Source organism: Urocitellus parryii, chromosome 3 (assembly GCF_045843805.1).
Source record: "Urocitellus parryii isolate mUroPar1 chromosome 3, mUroPar1.hap1, whole genome shotgun sequence".
NCBI classification, from domain to species: Eukaryota; Metazoa; Chordata; class Mammalia; order Rodentia; family Sciuridae; genus Urocitellus; species Urocitellus parryii.
In genome coordinates this window covers 115,655,996-115,680,037 of record NC_135533.1, presented here as the reverse complement: position 1 = coordinate 115,680,037, position 24,042 = coordinate 115,655,996, and the positions used below count along the sequence as shown (strand labels likewise).

The window sequence follows — 24,042 nt, the reverse complement described above, 5'->3', positions numbered from 1 at the left end:
AAATTTCTCAGAAGATATACAAGCAATCAACAAATTGATTATTTGTATTTGTATTGATATACAAGCAATCAACATCTTTAGTGGTTAGAGAAATTTAAATCAAAACTACTCTAAAATTTCATTTCAATCCAGTCAGAATGGAAGTTATGAAAAATACAAGTAATAATAAGTGTCAGGATGTGGGGAAAAAGGTACACTCATACATTGTTGGTGGCTGCAAACTAGTGCAACCACTTTGAAAAGCAGGATGGAGATTCCTCAGAAAACTTGGAATGGAATCACCATTTGACCCAGCTATCCCACTCTTTGGTCTATACCCAAAGGACTTAAAATCAGCATACTATAGTGATATGGCCACACCAATATTTATAGCCACTGAATTCACAATAGTTAAACTGTAGAACTGACCTAGATGCCCATTAATAGATGAATGGATAAAGAAACTGTGGTATATTTACACAAAGGAATATTACTCAGCCGTAAAAGAGAATAAAATTATGGCAATTTTAGTTAAATGGACGAAGTTTGAGAATATGATGATAAGTGAAGTAATCCAATCTCCCAAAACTAAAGGCCAAGTGTTTTCTCTGATTAATGGAGCTGATCTATGATGGAGAAGGGGCCATACAAAGAATGAAAGAACTTTAGATTGGGCAAAGGAGACAGTGGGAAAGGATTATGAGGATAGGAAAGATGGTGGAATTAAATTGGACATCATTACCCCTAGTACAGGTGTAATTGCACAAATGGTACATTACTACACCATGTACAACCAGAGAATTGAAATGTTGCACTTCATTTTTGTACAGTGAATTGAAATGCATTCTGCTGTCTAAATACATTCTACTGTCTACTTGTACAACTATATAGAACAAATTTAAAAGTTTTTAAAAGCCTCCAGGATTTGAATACAGCTCTGCCTGAGCCTGAAGTACCTTCTTAACCTGCTTCACTGGTCCTGGATCCTGATGGGTTTCTAGGTCAGCACTGGACATATTTTAAAGCCTCATACTCTTATGCCAAGTCCTTAGTGGCTGCTGAGGGTCAGGCCAAACTTTGAAGTTGTTCAGCTTATCTAGGAAAACTGATTAAGACTCACCTTTCAGAAAAAAAAGGGGTGAGGCACTGACAATCAGGGAAACAGCTCCTCTGAACCCAGAGGGAGGGAAGAGGGAAGACCTGATTTGGTGCTCAAATTTCTGAACAAGAGATTTCAATACTATCCCACTGAAAACTGGCCCTCTGACATTGGAATAGATGTCTCTTGCCGAGGAGGTAAGTAAAGGAACAAAAGAATGGAGGAGGTCTGCTTTGAGGGACATAGATGTTTTTTAACCAAGCCCTTAGGGAACCCATGCTCAAAAGAGAGCTCAAAGATTGCAAATTTGAACCAGTTTCTCTCCACTGGATTTGTGTCCGTGGACCATTGCTTACTCTCTCAGGGCCACAGGATTCCAAGCTATACATTACAAATTATTCCCCCCTCACATTCCAAGGATGTGGCGATGTGTGGGATTGGATAGAAACATTTGTGGTACCGGGGCAGTGGGTAAGAGCTTGGCTCTGATGTCAGACAGACCTGGGAAATAAGTCCTAAATCTGCCCCTTTTTGACGGGATGCTCTTGGGCAAGTCATTGCCCCCTGTGAGCCTCAGTTGAACTCTCTGTGAAATGGGGACAAACTACCCAAATCATAAGCCTATTGTATACTCGAGAGTATGGTGCATACTATTTACTGGTAAATGGAAACTCTTATTCCTAAAATGAGTGCCCCCAAAAATTCCGGATATTGAAAGCACCACAAATTTGCAACTGTGATTCCAGATCTGGAGTTCAACAGATCTGTCCAATGTAGCGAGGTTAGGCCCCTGCCCCTCCAAGACACCAAGCAGGGCAACTAGAGGTCTCTTTGAGTATGAGTAGCTCTCAGCCTATAGCCACACAGAAAGCTTATTCCAACCCTAAACCTTTCGGACTCCAGGACAGAGGCCCAGAACTCTGGCCACTAGGGGCAATGCACAACTCACAGCCTGTTCTCTAAACCAAGCTGCACTGACAAGGACCGGACTGGGACATCAGGATAAACTCATCATGCATATGATAAATTGAGTCCTAGAGAAGGAAAGAAATTAGGGCACAGTTCTGAGGAAGCTGGTGGAAAATCTAGGACCAGAACCTGAGCCAGAGCCCTCCAAGAAACTTTGCTGACACTCTCCCATGTGCCATTTCTCAATTCTACCCTTCTCATTTGGACTAGCCTGCAATTTCCTTACAATCCTGGGCCATTCTGAGGGATCCCAGATATCTTGCATATTTCCTTATTGGAAAACACCGGGATTACAAACAGCCCTGGATCTGATTCATAACACAAAAAAAGGAAAATCCACACACAGAGACACATACACACCCATACTCCCTGCACAGAGGGCAGCAACAGATCCCAGTCTCCAGGCTGCCCTAGGGGGCTATCTGCCTCCACACAGAAAGGGACTCCTTCATTGTGCTCTTCCACTGCATGCTTCAACCCCTAATGCACACATGCACACACACACAAGCACACCCATGCACACACAAGGAGCAGGTTGGCCCACAAGGTCTACAGCCATGCATAATCTTGGGTTTACAATTCCTAAGATTTATACATGGCAATGTAGGCCAGGCTGAGTGATGGGGGGCTGACAAGGGAAGGGCTACACACACACTCCACACAAATACATAATCATAGCCTTATTGATTCACACATATTCACACTTCATACAAATATAGACTCACAGAAACAGATCACACATACAGATTCACATACACACAATACCTAGATATACACTTGGACATCTCCAGACAAACGCATATATGTTGTCACATACTCCACCCACATGTCCTCACAACCCCACACAAATACACACACAATCATAGCCTTACTGATTCACACATACTCACACATATTCACTCATAGCCTTATTGATTCACACATACTTATTGATTCACTCCTTTCTGTATGGAAATATTTTCCTTAGCCCCTACAACTATAAACATGCCCTACGTCTACAGGTACCTGGGAGGTGATTGTTATGAATCCAGAGGCCAGACTTAGCTCCAGGCTGGCCCCAGGGAGAGTGAAAAGGCAGAGGAGCAGCAGAAGCCTGTCATCTTCCTGTGTGTGTGTTGGGGGGGGGGGAGACTCTGCCTAACAAGAAAGCAGTCCAGACTACGACTTGGTACCCTGGAGATGGCTCTAAGGACTGTGAATGTGGAGGTGCAGGAGGGAGTCTTTATGTTTCCAAACTGAAACTCTCTCCTTTGCTGAAGGCTGGGAGACTTTTTGCAAGTTCTTTAAACATCCTCCCCCAACAGGCCTGCTTGTCCCGAGGAGCTTGTCTCTCCTTTAAGATCACATTACTGAGACCTACACACATGTTCCATCACAAAACAGGCTCCCACCCCGACACCTCAAGGCATGCCTCCGACCTGAATAATCCTCATGCTGCATCTGACCCTGTATATATCTTTTGTATATATACTTTTTAGCTGTAGGTGGTGGACACAGTTCCTTTATTTCATTTTTATGTGGTGCTGAGGATTGAACCCAGTGCCTCACACTTGCTAGTCGAGCCTTCTACTACTGAGACACAAGACCAGTCCCCTACACAGATCTTAAAGATGCCAGAGGTATACGTTGCCTCTAGCCCCACAGACCCCAAACTCACAGGCCACACCTCCAGCCCTGCTGAGGTAGACACCCGCAAAGGGTAAGCCCCCTTCTAACATGGCGGGTCCTGTCACCAAGTGGCACCTCTAGAGAAACTTCATTCTCCCACCCAAGGCACCTGCACCCTTTGTGATTAGGTCCCAGTACCTACCACCTTTTCCAGGTTGTTCTCCAATTTCTGCTGGGTCTCCAACCCTGAGAGACAAAGCAAGAATGAATGCTTGTGCGATCACGCGGTGGGAGCAGCAGAGACTGTCCTCCCTCACGCCTCCCTTACCCCATGGAGGCCACAGCAAAGCCTTGCACAGAGTTCATTTGGCTTGGATCCTGTCGTGAGCCTCTTTAAGGTCTGGCGGCTGCAGCGGCTGCGGTGGCTGGGGCTCCTGCCTTTCTGATGCTCCTGTGCTTCCTGGAAGCCCAGATAGCAGAGTCCTTGTCTCCAGCTATCTGGTGATGCCGGCGGGGGCTCTGGCGCTCAGGACGCAGCAGGTGGCTTTGGCTCCTGTGCTCTAAAGGTGGTTGCAGTGACAGTGACAGCTTCTGCGTCCTGGAGGTGGCTTTGGCTCCAGTGGACCTTTGCTATGGTGGCAGCAAGGCTGCGGCATTGGCTCTTGGCTCCAGCAGCAGCAGCGGCAGCTTGGTGGGTTGCCGCCTAGTGGCTCCACAAGGTGTTGGCTCCAGTAGTTCCTGTGCTCTGGCAAAAGCGATGGCGCTGGCATTGGCTTCTTGATCTGGTGGCGGCAGCGGCATTTGCTCCAGCGTTTCCTGTGTTCTGGCAGCAGTGGCGACTTTGTGCTCTTGGTGGCTCGGATGGCTCGGTGAGGCGGCGTCAGCGATTCCTAAGCTCCGGACTAGGCGTTGGCTCCCAACAGTTTCTGTGCTCTGGCGGCGTTGGCTCCATGCTCTGGGGCTCTGGAGGCGGTGGCGGTTCCTGCGCTCCCGAAGAGGCGTTGGTTCCAACGGTTCCTGCGCTGCAGCGGCGGCTGGGGGCAGCGGCGGCGGTGGCCTTGGCCCCAAGGTTCTTGTGCTCTAGCGGCAGCTGTGGTAGTGGCGTTGGCTCGGTGTTCTGGTGGCAGCGAAGGTGGCGTCAGCTCCCTGCTATGGAAGTGGCAGGGGCATTTCCTGCGCTCCCAAGGAGGCAAGGTGTTGGCTTCAACAGTCCCTGTGTTCTGGCTCCAACATTCCTATGCTCTAGCGGTGGCTGCAGCAGCACCAGTTGAGTCTGTGCTCTGGTGGTAGTGATGGCGGCGGCGGCTGCAATGGCCTTAGCTCCAACGTTCCTGTGCTCTGGTGGCAGTGACGGTGGTGTCAGCTCCCTTCTGTGGTGGCGGCAGCAGCAGTTCCTCTCTGCTGTGGCGGCAGCGGTGATGGGGCTCCCTGATGTGGTGTTGGCATTGGCAGCGGCAATGGCAGAGGCTTTGTGCTCTGGTGGCAGCCACTGTGGCTTCCTGCCTGCCCTGGTGGCATTTGCTCCCTGCTGTGGCGGCTCTGTGACTGAGGCTTCCTGCTGAGGCAAAGATGGCTGTGGGACTCACTGCTGTGGTGGTGGTGGAGGCAGCCTTGGCAGCAGTGACCACAGCTGCTTCTATGATCAAAACACAGCTACTGCAGCAGCTGTGCTAATGGTGGCAGGGAAATGGACACTTGCTGTTGGTTAGCTCAAGTGCCCTGCCCTGAAGTGCCATGCCCTCAGGGGGCATGGTGGCAGAGATAGTTCATAAATTTGGACCAACACTGTTGCTACTTTTTCCAAATCCTTTTTAGCATAAAGTAGAACCAATAGCATTGACAAAAGAGATATGTACATGCTAGCTGCGCACACTCAAGCACCAAGCCTCTGCGCAATGTTAGGAGACAGATTTTGGTGTTTGGATTCAGCATACTCAGCACCCCCTAACCCTGTAAAACAAAATTGGTGGTGAACTTCTGTGGTCTGCTTGAATACCTGTGAGTAGAGCCTGCTATTAAGAACTGCTTGGCTGTGCAGTCCTGTCACTAACTAGGAATTCACCCGCCAGTACAAGCAGGAAACTACTTACACTACAGGGACGTTTTAGCAAGGTGTACTTATTCATATATATCAATACAAATAGGATTTTATTTTCTTCATATAATTTCACATATTATTCATTCAAAAAATTGATTTAAAAATTAGACACAGGCAATACATAGTGGCACATACCTGTAATCCTAGTTATTGGGAAGCTGAGGAAGGATGGTTGCCAGTTCAAATTACCTTGTTATTTTAAATGACCAAGAGAAAATCTATTTCCTGGAATTTATGTGTTTTACATAAATTGCCAAACTTGAGGATCAAGAGTTCTCTAGTATTATATCATTTTCATATCAATATCTGTAGGGTCATTGAAGGTGCCTCTTCCTTTATGTAGGATATTGACAAATTTTGTCCCATGCCTTTCAATCAATTTCAATCAATTGCCTTTCAATCAATTTCAATCAATTGATAAATTTTTTAAAAATTTATCAATTATGAGGGTTGCTTTAATATCCAGGTTTACACTGAATTTTCTTTATTCATATTATTTTGTCTGTTTTACTGATTTGAGCTTCATATTTTTAATATTTTGCCATAGATTTAATGTTTTCTTTTTTCACTGTGAATGCTCAGGTCAATTATTTTAAAACTATTTTCATTCTAATAGAAACATTAATGCTACACACATTCCTCTCAACACTATATAAAAGCACTCCATAGATTTTATTTGTATCTTCAACCTAGTCTAAATTTTTAAAAATTCTATTTGTACCTTGGATTCATGGATTATTATACTATGCTCTTTTATTGCCAAATTGTAGGGATATCACACATTTGTTTTACCTGTGGTCTAGATCGTTGAATATTCTCTGTGCATTTGAGAAGTGTCCTTTTTGCTCTTGGTGGGATTTTTCTGTATATAGCTGATGATTTTGTAAAAGTCATTTTCTTCTATGAATTTGCTGAATTTTTGTGTAAGTTTTCTATGTGTTGTTGAACAAGTACGGTTGAAATCTCCATATTTGTAATTGGATTTAAGCAAACTATTTAATATATAAAATAGACCTATAAGCTTAAAATATTTAAAATTTTGGGGGAGAACATGCAAATTTAGGATTGTTAAGACTTATGGAATTTTTCTGTTAATCAGGTAATATGCGTTCTATCTCACATAGAAGTTTTTGTTCTGAAGCTTATTTCACATCACTAGACCTATTTTAGACTTCTTTTGGTTAGTGATTTCATAATACAGATTTTCTTCCCATTGCTCAAAAGATAATAAATGATTTTAACTAAATGCCTGCCAATACAGAAATATCCTTATTGTAGTAAGTTTTTGTTTTATTCTACAGTATCATGGAAAACATTTTATAGCTTTTTTATTAATATTTATTTATTTATTTATTTAAGTTTTCTACATTTTATAGCTTTTTAATTTTGAATTTTGTAAATAAAGTATTAATATTACTTTAGGACCATGCTTATTAATAGTGTGAATTGTCTATACTGTAAAAAATTCAAATTTTATAGTAGTAAAATTTGCACTGATGATGACCAGTCATACTGACACTAAATTTGCCTTTCTATATTTTGTAAATGTTTTACATAAACTGAAGCAAATGTGTCCAGAATGAAGAATGTTTTTAAATTGAGTGTGAAAATAAAAATTTGATTTTTACTTTTGTCTACTGAAGCTAGCATCCTGCTATTTAAGTTGAAAATAGTAAAAAGGATAATACTATATTGCTAAGCTAACACAATTTAAAAATAAATCTAAGATTATGCAGGCATAATATTGGAATTGGAACATAAAATAAATGAAGGACAAAAGGTAAAAGTCAAGTATCTCACCATTGGAGTGGAATTTTGTTCTGTCTTTTCAATTTTTCTCTAAATCTTTAAAGATTTACCCTAAAACTCTGTGTGTGTGTGTGTGTGTGTGTGTGTGTGTGTGTACACACATACACATAAATACACACACATATTCATTCATTCAAGAGAAAGGGTTCTAGAAAATACTTTATGAACTAACCAGAGAAAAGTTTTAACTGAGGAAAAAAGAAATGTTAAAAGCAGTAAAATGTGAAAACTAGCAAAATGTCCTTAATAAAATAAAATACCAGAGCTTCAGGAAGGTGTGGGGTGGTGAGTCTTCTATGGAGTTGCTTTTCACTTAGGGATACATGTTGACTCCAGAGAGTGTTACTTAAAAACAGGATATGCTTTACTTTTGACAGCTAACATTTTAAAAAAATATTGCCCAACTAAGTTGAGACCCAAGTAGCTAGCTATAAGATAAAGAAAATGGAAAGTCAGAAATTGATAGGCCCTTACAGAAGCTGTAATTAAGCTTGTAATCATTACATACTTTGAAATTGCAATCTTGTATTTTCAATTCCTGGAACTCTGAGTAGTAATAGCAGAATTAAATATACATCTATTTTAAGGAAAATCATATGAACTAGCTGTGTGTACAATGATTCCTATACTTAGCACTTACAATCTTCTACATTCACATGCACACTCATACAGACATGCACACAAACAAAACACAGAATGAAGACATGGAAAACAGCCCATAGATATAGGGTTCTAAGACACAGGTTTTATAATTTTGTTTATTTAAAAAGTAAGAAGTACATTTTGAAAATGACTGCAGACATAAAATAATAAAATAGTCTAAAAGGAAATGCTGTGTTTAGCCAAAAGGCAATTAAAATATTTTATATCTCAGTGGCAAGGTTTATCTTAAATTTAAATACACTGAAGCATGAATTAAAGTACATGGGCTGGGGAGTAAGGTTGGAAATTGGAGGAGACAGAAATAAACAAAGAAGTCCATATTTAACTGTGGTACAATGCCAAGTTAGGATAAAACATAGACATTAAAAATTGCATGTTAGGGGGCTGGGGTTGTGGCTCAGTGGTAGAGTGCTTGCCTTGCACATGCAAGGCCCTGGGTTCGATCCTCAGATTACATAAAAATAAATAAATAAAATATATTAAAAAAAGAACATATATTTTTTAAAAAAATTTCATGTTAGGACTGGGGTTGTGGCTCAGTGGAAGAGTCTTCACCTAGCACGTGTGAGGCCTTGGGTTCAATCCTCAGCACTACATAAAAAGAAATAAAATAAACAAAGGTATTTTGTTCAACTAAAATATAAGATTAAAATTAAAAAGTACATATTAATGAATGGATGAATGAATAAGGTACAAAATATATTCAGTGAATTATCAATTAGCATGTATTTGTTTAGCATTTATTTTTCTCTGTTTGGTAAGTAATACCATCATTTATGATGCTATTCTTTTGACACAATTTTTTTTTAAATTAGTGCTTGGGATGTAACTCAGTTGAGGGGTGCCCACTTAACATGCATGAGTCCAGTGTGTGATCCTTAGCACTGAAAATAAGGAGAAAAAAACTTATTATTTAAACCAAAACAATATCAAAAACTAGTTATGTGATTATGGACAATTCAGAAATACCAATGAAGGTCTGAGATAGATTTATAAAATTTCTGCCTTTATGTTTGGCACATGAACCATATATCCAGTCATAATACTCCTAATATGGTCTCATTTTATGCCAGTACTTTGACTTTTATCAGCACATATATGGAACCTAAATGGAAGGCATTGATTACTCCATTTATTAGATATAAGAAATATTATTTCAGTAAGAGAATTCCTCAATATTATCCTTTAGAGATATTTTTAAATAAATAATTATTATTTAAGTGAAGTCAATGAAAATCATTATGACTTTAGTATAGAAATGTTTATTTGCCTCATAAAGAAAAAAACTCCAATATTTGAAATTATTTAAAACTGAAAGTCTGGGCTTGGGTTGTAGCATGTGGAAGGCACTGAGTTCTATCCTCAGCACCACATACAAATAAAAGTAATGGTTTTGTGTTCACCTACAATTAAAACAAATATTTTGAAAACATTAAATGTCTTGAGTAAAATTTATGAATGATGGGTTTACTCTAGAATTCATCTCCTAATGAGACATATTATTAGGATATTAAAATTTTTTTTAGTTGTAGATGGACACAATAGCTTTTCTTATTTTTAATATTTTTTAGTTGTAGTTGACACAATAACTTTATTTCATTCATTTATTTTTATGTGGTGCTGAGGATCAAACCCAGCACCTCACATGTTCGAGGCAGCACTCTACCACTGACCTATAGCCCAGCCCCCCAATAGGATATTATGTCACCTAAAACAGTACTTAATTTGTGGCCAGCACTGATGTCATCTTTCAGGAAAATTCCTACTGAATATTTCCTAACATTTTCCCTACTCTTATGTCTTTTCCAGACTATTTCATATGAAAACAACAACAACAAAATGATCAGCATGTTTCCTGAAACTCCATTCTTCTCACAGAGCAGAAAGTTAAGTTGGTCTGACCATTTTTTTCCTCTTCCTGTCTACTCTGTCATGAGTTGAGTCTTCCTACCTGAAAATAAATCAGAGTGTATGAAATTAACTTCTGCTATTTAATTCTGTCTGCTTCAGGAAATGAAATGAGTTATCAAACCTGAAGCAAATTTATCTTCTTCCTCTTATTTCCCTCCTATCTTTTAGAAAAACCTTCATGCAATTCTATTTTGTAAGGACAGGATTTAGACCCCATCACTGAATTTAATCTTTCTTATAAGATTAGCATCAAACACTGCTTGAAAGTACTTGACTCATGTTTTCAGTCAGTAACATTTACAATTAACCATGATTTTTGGAAGACTCCACAAGTTCTAGGCATTTACTGCTACATATTTAGATACACTTAATTACATGTAGACCTTCTAATTTTATTGCAATACCCTACAAAATATTTCAGTGTTTTAAAACTATTTTACAAGAGGAAAATCATTTCACCAAATGAAGAATTATACCTGCTAGGTGGTAGAAAAGAATTGAGAAATGATGTTATAGTACTAAAAGAGAGCTTAGAAATCAGTACAATTCCCTTATTTTTACAAAAAGATAAGGCTCAGAAGTGAAATGAAATTTTCAAAAAGTATAACGTTTCTATACGATCTTCTCTGGATTCAAAACCATGAATTGTGCTAATTTCTACCCCCCATTGGGTTCTTTCTCTTATTATCCATACTTTTCATTGTTTACTACCTTAATTCATCATTCCAACTAACATTGATGAGTACCTATTCTATATCACACACTGTTCTAGTTTTTGAGATACAAAAGTGAGGGAAAATTAAATTTTCTTTATCATCCAAGTTTATATTCTCATAAGGAAGATGGGACATAACAAAATGAATAAATTAATTGCATAAAAGAGGCAAATGAACCATGGAGCTAACAAAGCCCAATTTTTCAAAAAATCTCCTAACAGTAATTTCTAAGATTATACTAAATTTTATTTAGTCACTATGTAGTATAACATACCTACCTCTTCATCTTATTCCTCCTGTATAATTAGAAATCTGTGTCCTTTGACCAACATCTAATTCCCCAACTCCCTCTTCATTCAAATTTTTAGATTTCATATGTAAATAAGATTGTGAATATTTGTCTTTCTGTTCAAGCTTTGCTTCACATTAGAAATGTCCTCCTCATCCATCCATGTTGTCACAAGTGATAAGACTTCTGGAAAAAGGAAAAAAAGTCAAATAGAAATCCATTCTGTATATGTACCGCATTTTTACTCATTCTCCAATTGGTGGATAATTTGGTTTCATCCAAGTGTTGAATATTTTGAACTATGCTGCAGTAAGCATGGAAATACACATATCTTTTCAAAATATATGAATCATATATTTGTAGGTAAGTAGGTTGGTAGATTGATTCATTCCATGGAGTATTGCTGAATCATATATGACCATATGGCCTCTTTAGTTTTAATTTTACAAGAAATCTCCACAGTGTTTTTCATAAGGCTGTATGTACATTCCTACCAATAGCATATCAGAGGTACACTGTTTTCCATTTCCTCTTTGAAAATTCTTATATTTTATCTTTTTATAACAGCCATTCTAATGGTGTAAGGAGATATCTTTCTTGTAGTTTTATTTTTCATTATGTTTATGATTAGGGGTATTGATCATTTTTTTCATGTAAAATTTTATCATTTTTATCTCTAGAGAAGCATCTGTTCAAATTCTTTGTCCTATATTAAATATTTTTTATGTGAAATTGAGTTATTAGATTTTCTTATATCCTTTACACATTAGCACCTTATCAGGCATATATTCTTCAGATAATTCTCTTCCATTCAATAAGGTTTCTCTTTACTCTGTCAGTTGTTTTCTTTCCAGAGCAGAAGCTTTTAGTTTGATGTAATCTCATTTGTCTACTTTTATGTTTGCTTATGTGTACATATCTTGGTCACTCTTATGTCCTAAAGTTTTCCCGCTACATTTTCTTCTAGTAATTTTATAGTTCCAGGTCTTGTCAAAAGAGTTATTGCCAAAACCAACATTATGGAGATTTTTCACTATTTTATCCTTTAGTAGTTTCATGGTTTCAGATATTTTAATTTAAAATTCTAATCCATTGTGAAATCTTTTGGTATATTGTGATAGACAAAGTCTAAATGTATTCTTTTCCATTTTGCTATCTAATTGTCCTAATACCATTTATTGAATACACTATTCTTTCCCCATTGTGTTTGGTACTTTTATTGAAAATCAAATGACAGTAAATATTTCTGGTCTATCTGTTCCATTTGTCTATGTATCTGTTTTTATGTCAGTACCATGTTGTTTTGTTTACTATATCACTGCGGTTCATTTTGATGTCAGGTGGCATGATGCCTACAGCTTTGTTCTTTTTGTTCAATTCCTTTTGTTATGCTTCTGGTCATATTTCATATACATTTTCTGTTTGAATTTTCTGTTTTTCTAAAAATTGTCATTTCAGGGGGCTGTGATTGTAGCTCATTGGTAGTGTGCTTGGCTAACATGTGTGAGGGACTGGGATCAATCCTCAGCACTGCATATAAATAAATAAAATCCACTAACAAGTAAAATAAAATATTATTAATAAAAAATGTCATTTGACTTTTGGCAAAAATTGCATTGTCTGACTCTTTAAGAGAACTTTGTGAATTGTAGATCTTTAAATGTTACTAGTTCTTCTAATTCATGACCATGGGAGGTTTTTCTTTTTTGTATCTTCTTATAATTACTTTCTAACATGTTTTATAATTTTCAGTGCACAGACATTTCACCACCTTATACCTTTTATTGCTAATTAGTATTACTATATTTTGATATCATTGTAAGTGAGGTTGTCTTCTTGCTTTTCTCTGATATTTTTAAAGTACAGAAATACTAGTGATTAGGTGGTCCCCAGTGGCCCAGTTGGCACAGATGGAAATCAGTGCAGAACGCAGAGGCTTTGCTTGTGGGTCACCAGACCAAGTTCTGAACACAGTACAAGAAAAGGCCAAATAGAGCCCGGGAACCCTCTGCAGATGGGTGAAGTTGAGCACTGCAGAGATCTGGCAGCATAGAGACACAGACTTACAGATCCTTTAATATTAGAGCATACCAGACTGTGAACCATGTCACCGCAGGGCACCAGAACAAGGACTGAACTCAGGACATAGTAGACAAACAACCTAGCCCCCCTCACCTCACTGGACACCCTAGCGTGGAAATGGACGGTCGCCATCCTGGAAAATCTACCTCATCAGCTTTTGGTGGATGTAGCAGAGATCGAGATTGGCATCTGAACAGGTGTGTGAGTCCCAACCACCCCCCCCCCTCCCAGCTGTGACAACTCAAACCCTTTCTCGCCAGCTCTCGGTAGGTGTGAATATCAGAACCCAGTGAAACTGAAAAGGTGCCTGATCTTCAACTCCCCCTCTCCACAGCTGTGATGACTTGGTGACTACTCAACCCAGAGATAGCACTCAGTTGATCAGGAGCGAGGGGCATCCAGGGTAACGCCTGCCCAGAGTGAACTCAGGGCTGCAGAGAAATGTCCCAGTAATTGGGGCCTGGTGGGCAGGAGAAGTGAGGGAGATAGAGACCAGGAGCAACCCAAAGAGACCAGGATTGGAGAGGCATCTGGCAGGGGAGGGAGAGCTACCTTGCATGGAGTTCTTCCCCAACCCTGAGGGCAGTGACTCAGCCTGGAATGCACAACACCACCTACTAGAAGAGAAGAAAATAGAATTCTAAGAATGCTTTTTCCCCCTTTTTCTTTCTTTCCTTTTTTCTTTTTATCTTTCTCTTCTCTCTTCTCCTATCTATTTTTTCATTCCTTTTTTCTCTATCTCTTCCCCCTCTTTTTTCTTCTTTTTTTCTTTTTACTTTTCTTCCTCCTTCTCTTCCTCTCCCAACCTCCCAAGTGTTACTATTTCTACTATGTGTAAATTACTAAATGCAAATAGGTGATTGTTTCTATGCTTCTTATTGTCCTCCCATGTACTTAGCCACCCTAAAATACCTCCTATCTATTCTCCTGTTAATAAACCCCTTCATTAGAGTTTTACTCCAAATTAGCTAAGGTATATTAACACCCATACCTTCACATCTTTCCCCCTAAACATAAAGTCCTACACCCGATCCTCAGTTCTCTATATGCCACCAGAATCTGTATGCCTTTGATGAAGCTAATGAATATATTTTAAACTATAATTGAATCCAACATCTCTAGACATTGTCTCCCATCACAAAGGAGAGATCTCGGAACTATACAAGAGCAATACTAATTTATAGGCAAAAAATAATAACACAACAGTCACACAGAGCTGGGAAAAAAACATGAGCAACATGAAGAAACAAGGAAAGAAAGGGCCACAGACAATGCAGGACAACTCAAAAAATAGAGGAGATAATAGCTATAGCAGAAAAAAATGTCAGATAAAGATTTTAAGAGATTCATGGTTCAGATGATCTGGAGTCTTAAGGAGGACTTTAGACAGCAAATTCAGACAATGAAAGATCACTTTGACAATGAATTACATAAACAAATCCAAGAAGCAAAAGATCAACTCTACAGGGAGATAGAGATTATACAAACAAACAAACAAATAGAGATCCAGGAAATGAAGGAAATATTAAACCAAATTAAATACTCAAATGTGAGTATCAGCAGCAGAGTAGAACACTTAGAATTCAGAACATCAGACAACAAAGACAAAGTATATCATCTTGAACAGAGTGTAGACAGCTTAGAAACCATGAGCACAACATCCAAGAAATTTGGGATAACATAAAGAGAACAAATTTAAGAGTTATTGGGCTAGAGGAAGGTATAGAGGTCCAAACCAAAGGAATGAGCAACCTCTTCAGTGGAATAATTTTAGAAAAATTTCCAGACATGAAATGTTGGGAGTCACCCTGGCTCCAAAGACTAACTTCCCCATCCTCCAAGACAGCGGCAGGAAGAGCCATCCAATGGTGAGCCCTGCTGACTCATATGATCCTTACCCACCAATCAGAAAGTGCCCCATGCCAACTGTCAAACCATTAAACTGTTAAACTCTCAAAACACCCCCAGCTCTATAAATGTGAGAGCTGTTCCTCAATAAACAGGTACTTCTCAGTCGATGAGCCTTGTCCAGTCATTCTTTCATTGGTGCCAGAACCCGGGAGGGGGAATTCCTCACTGTTTGAGGGCCCCCTCTCTCAAGGCTTGCTGTCCTTGTGCACTCTTTCGAGTGTTACTACTACTCGCACAACACTGGCTCATCAGTAAGTGAGTTCCCCTACCAGGTATCCAAATTCAGATGGGCTATCCGCAGGGGCTTTGACCATGATCATCCATCAAACCTCTGACACCCAATCTAGAGAGAGAACACACCCTGCCATGACTTTCACAGTCACCGTGGACTCTCTGGAACCTGGTCACAATTCTCAGAGAGCTGTTTAACTTCTGCGAGCACTCAAAAAAGTGGAAGGAGATCCCCTATGTTCGTTCTCACCCCAACCTATCCAGCAGATGAACCCCCTCCCTAGTGATCTCCCCTGTCCGCTCTGTCTAGCCCCTCAGGTGCTCCCCCTGACTCGGCTGAAACCTTTAGTCCCCCCCAAACTAGATCTTGATCCCTAGTCCCACAAACCATGGCCCCCTTAAGAGAGGTTGCTGGACCTGAGGGCATTATCTGGGTACATGCCCCATCTCTATGAATGACCTCACGCAACTCGAGCGAAGGTTGGGCTCATTCACCACAGATCCCACCACTTACATAAGAGAGTTTCAATGGGTCCTCCAGGCTTATAGCCTCACTCACAATGATATATATACAATTTGCTAATACTCTCCTTCTTGAGGAATGTACCAGAGTCTAGGAACTTGCCAGAGCCCATGCGGATGAAACTCAATGAAGTAATCCCAATCACCCTCCGGGGCTACATGCTGCCCCAGATCAAACTCCCGACTGGGATTATAATACACAAGCTGGCATACAGAGTAGGGACCGATTCTTCGCATGTATTATTGCTGGGCTCAAAAAAGCGGCACATAAAGGCTGTCAGTTTCCAAAAATTACAAGAGATATTCAAAACCAAGAGGAGACCCCATTGGAATTTCTGGATTAGCTTATAAAAGCCCTTCAGCAGTATACTAACCTAGATCCTGAAACCCCAGATGGCTGTCATGTCCTTATGACATATTTCCTCTCAAAGAGCTACCCCGACATCAGGCCAAACTAAAAAAGCTGGAATAAGGCCCTGCCATCCCCCAGACTGAGATCTTGGTGGTAGCCTTTGGTTTTCCACAACTGGGATGAGGAAATGGAGCACCACAAGCAATAGGCCAAACACAATAAATTTCAGATGCTCGCCCAGGCCCTGCAGGGTGCTTCCTCAGGTCGCAGCCCATCACCACAGGTCAAACCCCCCCACCCACCCCATGCATGCCTGCTTCAAGTGTGGCAAGGAGGGACATTGGGCCACAGCATGCCCTGCACCACACACTCTGTGTACCCCATGCCCTAAATGTCAACAACAAGGTCATTGGGGCTCTGACTTTCCTAGATCCTGTAATGGGCCTATGGCCAGGGAACCCTCCGACCTTCTGGGCATGGCAATCAAATATTGATGGAGCCTTGGGTCCTTGTCCCCAGCTGTAATGATCAATAGACAGGAACCCAGGGTGTGGATTCAGGTGGATGGACACAAGGTTGACTTTCTCCTTGACACTGGGGCTACCTTCTCAGTCCTGACAGAAATATGGGGGCAAAAAATGCTGTCCACCTCTCCTATTGTCGGGGTAAGAGAAAAAAACCATCTATCCAAGAAAGAGTCCCCTATTACTCTGATCCATAGACAACTTCCCATTCTCTCAGACGTTCCTAGTTATGCCCCAATATCCATTTCCTTTGCTCTGCCGAAATATTCTCTCTAAATTCAATACAACAATCAACATCTGGTCTCCTGGCATCAGTCAGGCCCCAGAATTGGCCTGTTCATCTTTTCTGGCCCTTTTGGCAGAAGACTGGCCATTCTGCTCCACTTGTGAGGCTGACATGAAACTCCATACTAAAAAGGATCACTACCCCTTACCTACAAACCTGGTTGACCCAACCCACACCCCCTTCACCATTTCCTGCCCACTAGTTAACACGTTCCCCAGTCAGGTTCAATACCCACTGTCCACAAAAGGTCTTCTGGGCCTACAACATATTATTCAGGACCTTCTTAGCAAAGGGTACCTCCGTCCTGCTCATTCCCCTTCAATACTCCCATAGTAGTGGTAAAAAAGCCAAATGGGTCCTATGGCTTAGTTCAGGACCTATGACTCATCAACACGTCTGTTAGGTCCATACATCCTTTGGTTCCCAACCCATACACCCTGATGTCTCTGATCCCCCACACTGCCACCCACTTCTTGGTCATAGATTTAAAGGATGCTTAGTTCTCCATTCTCCTTGCCCCCAAATCACAAGATCTTTTTGCCTTTACCTGGACAGATCCCACCACCAGACAGTCTCGACAACTAACCTGGACTATCCTTCCTCAGGGATTTTGAGAGAGTCCACACCTCTTTGGACAAACCTTGGCCTCCGACCTCCAATATTTTCACCCCCAGGGCCCCAAATCCACCCTCTTGCAATATGTTGATTATCATCTGGCAAATCACTTTGCCCACCTGTGGGGAGGAAAGCAGCACCCCATCACAGCTTTTAAGGCTATGGTGGACTCCTTCCTTGGGCAAATTTGAAAGTCCTAGTCCTCTCACCTTTAAGACTCGGCTGGTAGAGAGATGCTTACCCTCCCCTTGCCCTGCCTCTCTCTTTCCCCTATTTCTGGCCCTGGGAGTATCTGGCCTCTCCAGGAGGGGTCCCAAAAAGCCTTGGCCAAGGTCTCCCAAAGCTTGGGCCCCGTCCAGGATGAGAGCTTCAACTGTCAGGATTTGCTGACTACCAATCTCTGCAGCTCGAACCTGCCACTTATGCACTCTTGATTTTGGGCTCTAGCAGGGACGCCCCTTTTGCCAATAAATCAGTTTCTTCCATCTCTCTTATATCACTTGTGTCCTCTTACCTCCTCCTTACATGGATAATGTGTCCTCTCTGTCAGTCTACACTCCTCTACAATGCCTCTTGGGTCTAATATAGCACCCAGGCCTAGCCTACTTATTTCTTAGACAACCAAAGCAGATGGCCCCTTTTTGGGTCCCTGGATCCCTCCATTCTAAGGGATCTCTACAATTACTCTGAGCATTCAAAAAATGGGTAGAGATCGCTTATGTCCAGGCTTTATGCTTGCTCAGATCCAATCCTGCTCTCTGCATCCCTTGCAAACCTCTACAAATTCTTCTAGCCCATCCAAAGGGCACTCAACAGATGACTCAGTTCTCCTACTTAATTTCTTGGCCTGGTGGTCAACTGATGACACAGTTCTCCTATTTAATTTCTTGTACTTAAAGGGAAATTGGGCCTCTCAACAAAAGGCCCAAGTAGCATGTAGAGAGGTCACGTATCTAGGGTTCTATGTTTCAAAGGAAAAATGCCATTACAGTAGACAGAAAATAGCTTATTGTGTCTATACCTACACCAAAGACCAAAGATGACATACTCTCCTTCTTGGGTTTGGCTGGCCTCCTTCTCCTGGATTCTCTCTCCTTGACAGGCCACTATATAATCTGGCCAAGGGCCCCCAAGATGAACCCCTACTCTCAGTGGTAGGGAAGCCCTTTATAATCCTTAAAAAGGCCCTTGTCTGGGCACCCGCCCTGCATCTCCCCGACCCTTCACCCTCTATTTACATGAAAAAAAGGGTCAAGTTCTGGGAGTTCTGGGTCAGGAATATTTGCACCAGTCGCCTACTTATCCAAACAGCTTGACCCCACCATCAGGGGTTGACCCCCATGCCTCAGAGCCCTAGCAGTGCCCCTTGACCTCCAGAAAGAAGCACACAAGCTTACTTTTGGCTCCCCATTAACCATCTCATCTCCTCACCATCTAAAGGATTTCCTCACCTACAAGGGGCTACGGTCACTTCCTCCTTCCAGGGTTCTATCTCTCTTTTTCTCATTCCTTAAAAATCCCTCTATCTCTTTTCAGCCCTGCTCTCCGTTAAACCCTTCCTTCCTCATCCCATCTTCTCCCTCACAAGATGCCATCCACAAATACCTGGAGATATTATAGATGATTTTGCCCTGCCCTACCACCATTTTTGAGGGACCCCTGCCCTCTTCAGACCTCATCTGGTTCTTAGATGGTAGCTCCTTTATACACGAAGGGGTTAAAGTGGTGGGGTATGCTGTCATTTCCCTCTCATGCATCACAGAGGTAAAACCTCTCCCACCCAATAACACCAACCAACAAGCTGAACTTGTAGCTGCCACAAGGGCATTCGAACTAGCAGAGGGAAAAACCCTCTCCCTATATACAGATTCCAACTATCAGGCACCCTATCCTGAAAGAAAGGGGGCTATTGACCACCAGAGGGATGGCAGTCATTAATTCCACATTTATTTCTGGCCTACAAGCCTCCAGGCTGCCTTCCCCACTGGGAATAATCCATTGCAAGGCCCACCAAACTGACTCCTCCCTTACTACTATGGGGAATTCCAAGGCCGATCAAGCGGCTCTATCAACCGCCCTACAGAGCTTCACCTCCTCTCCGCTACTCTTTGTTACCACTGGGGATCTTCCCAAAGATCCCCAACAACTCTTCCAGTTTCTTCACTCTCTATTCCATTGTAGTCCACAGAGTCTCACTACTTTCCTTCACTCCTTTTTCACCCTTTCCCCATGCGATACAACCCTCCTACAACAGATCACTTCCACTTGTCAGATCTACCAGAGAACAAATACCAATCTCCATTAAAACCTAAACCTTTCCCTTCTCATCAGGCCCACGGTCATACTCTGGTTGCAGACTGGCAGATTGATTTCACCAACATGCCCCAAGTAAAAATCATAAAATATCTTCTTGTATTGGTAGATACTTTTTTGGGATGGGTTGAAGCCTTTCCTACTTCTAACAAGCATGCCTCCTCAGTAGTTGATCTGTTGATTTCCCCACATAATCTCCCATTTTGGGATGCCCACTTGTATCCAATCAGACAATGGCCCAGAATTCACCTCGAAGATAACTCAGGGACTGGTTCACATGCTATCACTCCCTTGGCATTTCCATTGCCCTTACCACCCCCAGGCTTCTGGAAAGGTTGAAAGGATAAATTGGTTCCTTAAAGAGACCCTCACAAACTCACCATGGAATTAAGCCTGGACTGGGTAAAGGGGCTCCCTTTGGCTTTATTGCACATTAGGGCCTTGCCAAAGAAGCCTTCTAATCTCTCACCTTTCGAAGTTATGTATGGCTGTCCCTTTGTTCCTCCCAGATTGCCTACAGAACCCCTACCCATCTCCGAAACCTATGTCCTGCCCCTCCTTTTCCATCTATGCTCTGAACTCTGGCGCTATCAAGACTGGCTCCTTCCTGACCCCAGTCTCTCTCAAAACCCTACTTCCTTAACACCTAGTCAACTTGTTTACTATTGCTCACTGGGGGAACACCCTCTAAAACCAAAATGGGAGGGTTCTGCTCAGGTGATTTTGTGCACACCCTTGGTGGCCAAACTCAAGCTATCTAATAACCAATTTAATTCATAGATTCACATTTCTAGGCTTAAGCCCAGCGCTCCTACACCTTCATCAGAAGAGCCAACGATCATCACCTGTCATTAAGTCTTGTCATCCCTCCCCACAAGCTCCGCCTCTCCTGTAATGTTCTCCCTTATTTCTGGCCCCTTTTGGATCCTCTCTTTGCCCTATGTCTGGAGATTCAAGGCAAGAGACTCTAAGGGCCCCCTCCAGCCAGACCACCCTTCTCCTTATTACAGACCTCCCTATGAAAAGGTTAAGAATGTAAGAATTAAGTTCTGTTTTCCTGGAACCTGAAACTCATGTAGAAGTTGAAAACAACTCCTGGAAATGCCCACTAAATGTATGTTGAAATCTCCCCTGATCATCTGGTTGCTCTACGAAAACAACCCCTCCCAGAAACCATGCAATGATTGGCTATGCTGTATGTGAAGTCCCTGCCCTCTCCAAGGAAAGTATATAAGCTCTGCTTAAGCTGTTCCCAGGGCTCTCTGCTCTATTCAAGTGAGCTCTGAGCCCCAGCATGTTGGACTCCCAATAAACCCTTTGCTGTTGCATGAGACAGTCTCTTGGTGGTCTCTTCCTCCGACTCTCGCCCGACATTTACATCTGGAGGTTCCACCGAGATCCGGCAGCGACGGACAAAAGACCCCAACAGGCTCCTCTTGGGGTAAGTAAGGCGCCTCTTTCTGGTTTCAGGTTTCAGGTTAGGGCTTGGAAAAGTGGCTATCGGTGAAGAGTATGAGCTCTCTCCGACGGTGGCTGACAGATGTGTCACAGAGCCACAGGCCATGTCCCTGGGGGATGCCCCAGAGGACTCAGGAAATCGAGGAACAATAGTCTCCTTTACTTGGTGATATTTTGTTTTGGATTTGGTATTGCCAGCCCATCGGGTTTTGCCGGCTACTCAGTCCTAATCTCAGTGTTGGACATCCATTGTCTGTCTTTATTGTCTTGTCTTGTCTGTGTCTTGTGTCGTTGCTTTCACTGTTTCTGTATCTTTCATTATGTGACAGAGAGCTTCAACGCGTCTGTCCCTGACCCTTGATCACTGCACCAAAGTCCGCTTAAGGGCTCAGAATCTTTCTTTTTCAGTAAAACACCAAACCTGGCAGACTCTCTATGCCACAGAATGGCCCACCTTTGGAGTCGGATGGCCCCCAGAAGGATCTTTCAACTTCCCACTAATACAAAAAGTCAGAGATATTGTCTTTCAGCCAGGGCCACATAGCCATCCAGATCAACAGCCGTATATCTTAACTTTGTAGGACCTCTGCGAATCTCCTCCTCCATAGGTGAAGCCTTTCCTTGTCCCGCTCCTACTCCTTCTCCCACAATTCTATCTCTCAAACCCTTTGCTCCTCCTCCTCCTCCACCCTCTGTTCTCGCTGAGTCTCAAAATTTGACTCTACTGGACTCTCCTCACCCTCCTTATCCCCTGTCCTTGTCCCCCAACCCCCCAACACCCTCTAAGTGATTCCCCTGCTGCTGACTCAGCCTCTCCGCCATTGGAGGAAGCTAAGCTGGCCCAGCGCCCTCTAGATGACTCCTCCACCATACACACAGCCCCTCCTCCCCCGGAGGAAGCTGGCCTGGCTAAAGGAACTCACCGGGGGCGAATTATTGAAAACCCTGAAGCACTCGTGATGTTCCCCCTCTGTCCCTACGGGCCAATGATTGACGATGGCCATGGGGGAAAAATGCAAACCTACCAGTATTGGCCTTTCTCCTCTTCAGACTTATATAACTGGAAAAATAACAATTCCCCTTTTTCCAAGGACCCCACCCAGCTCACAGGTCTGGTTGAGTCATTGATGTTTTCACACCACCCTACTTTGGATGAACGCCAACAACTCCTAGGGACTCTCTTCATGACAGAGGAACGAGAGAGAATCCTCCTGGAAGCTAGAAAAAATATCCTCAGACCAGATGGGTGATCGACACAACTTCCCAACATAATCGAAGCAGGCTTTCCCTTGAACCGACCCAACTGGGACCCCAACACCTTTGAATGTAGGGAGCATCTGTCCACTTATTGCCGGGTTCTAATAGTGGGTTTCCTAGTGGCCGCTAGGCCACTGACTAATTTGGCCAAGGTAAGAGAGATTATTCAAGGGCCTGATGAACCTCTCTCTATGTTTCTAGAGAGAAGTATGGAGGCATATAGGAGATATACTCCTTTTGATCCTCAGGCAGAGGAGGATCAAAAGGCATCTGTCACAATGGCCTTTATTGGGCAAGCTGTCCTAGATATTAAAAGAAAGTTACAACACTTAGATGGATTACAAGATATGACTTTGAGACATTTAGTCAGAGAAGCCAAGAAGGTATACTATAAGAGAGAAACTGAGGAAGAGAAGGAACAAAGGATGGAGAAAGAAAGGGAGCAAAGGGAGGATGAGAGAAGCAAAAGACAGACTGAGGCGTTGACTAAGGTCCTGGTCACAACAGCAAATAGACCAGAAATTAAGAAACAGGGAGACAGGAAGGGATACCTGGGCCCACACCAGAGGCCACCCCTGGCCTCATATCAATGTGCCTACTGTAAAGAAAAAGGTCACTGGGCCAAAGATTGCCCTAGAAAGAGACAGCCATGCCAGCCAGCCATTCTGATTCTGGAGGATGACTAGGAAAGTCGGGGCTCGGATCCCCTCCCCGAGCTCAAAGTAACTTTTGAAGTGGAGGGGACCCCAGTAAACTTTGAAGTGGATACAGGGGCAATATATTCAGCCCTTAAGACCCCATTGGGCCCTCTGTCAAATAAAAGGTCTCTGGTTCAAGGGGCTAACGGCAGTAAATATCGGGCTTGGACAACTAAGAGGACCATGGACCTGGGAAAAGGAAAAGTTCATCACTCCTTCCTAGTGATCCCAGAATTCCCAGCTCCATTAATGGGCAGAGATCTGCTCACCAAGCTCCAGGACAGAATAACTTTTAACCCTGAAGGCCCCCAAGTGGAATTTCTAAATCCTTCAGTAAAAAGTCCTATAGTCACTGCTTTGACTATGTCAGTAGAAAATGTACATCAACTCACTCACCTTGGTTCAAAGAAACTGCAGGCATTCCTGAAGGATCAAGAACAGAGTTTTCCACTAACCGACTCACAGTGAAAGGAAATAGCTGAATGGGTAACAAAAGCCTGTTGTGTCTGTCAATTGGTTAACGCTTACCCTTCCAAGCTTCCTGCAGGAAAACGCCTATGAGGAACCAGACCAGGACAATTCTGGGAAGTGGACTTTACTGAAATTAAGCCAGCAAGATATGAACTTAAATGTCTCCTAGTCTTTGTAGATA

General features: G+C 42.3%; 1 protein-coding gene across 1 annotated transcript; it reads left to right on the top strand.

Annotated features, from left to right (window-relative positions):
• The first annotated feature begins 13,340 nt into the window (after positions 1–13,340).
• LOC113178068 (uncharacterized) lies at positions 13,341–23,951 on the top strand. The gene is given in 5 exon segments (XM_077796445.1): positions 13,341–13,420; positions 13,558–13,626; positions 21,455–21,601; positions 22,223–23,723; positions 23,928–23,951. Coding segments are annotated over 5 exon segments (1,821 nt in total).
• Positions 23,952–24,042: the final 91 nt, after the last annotated feature.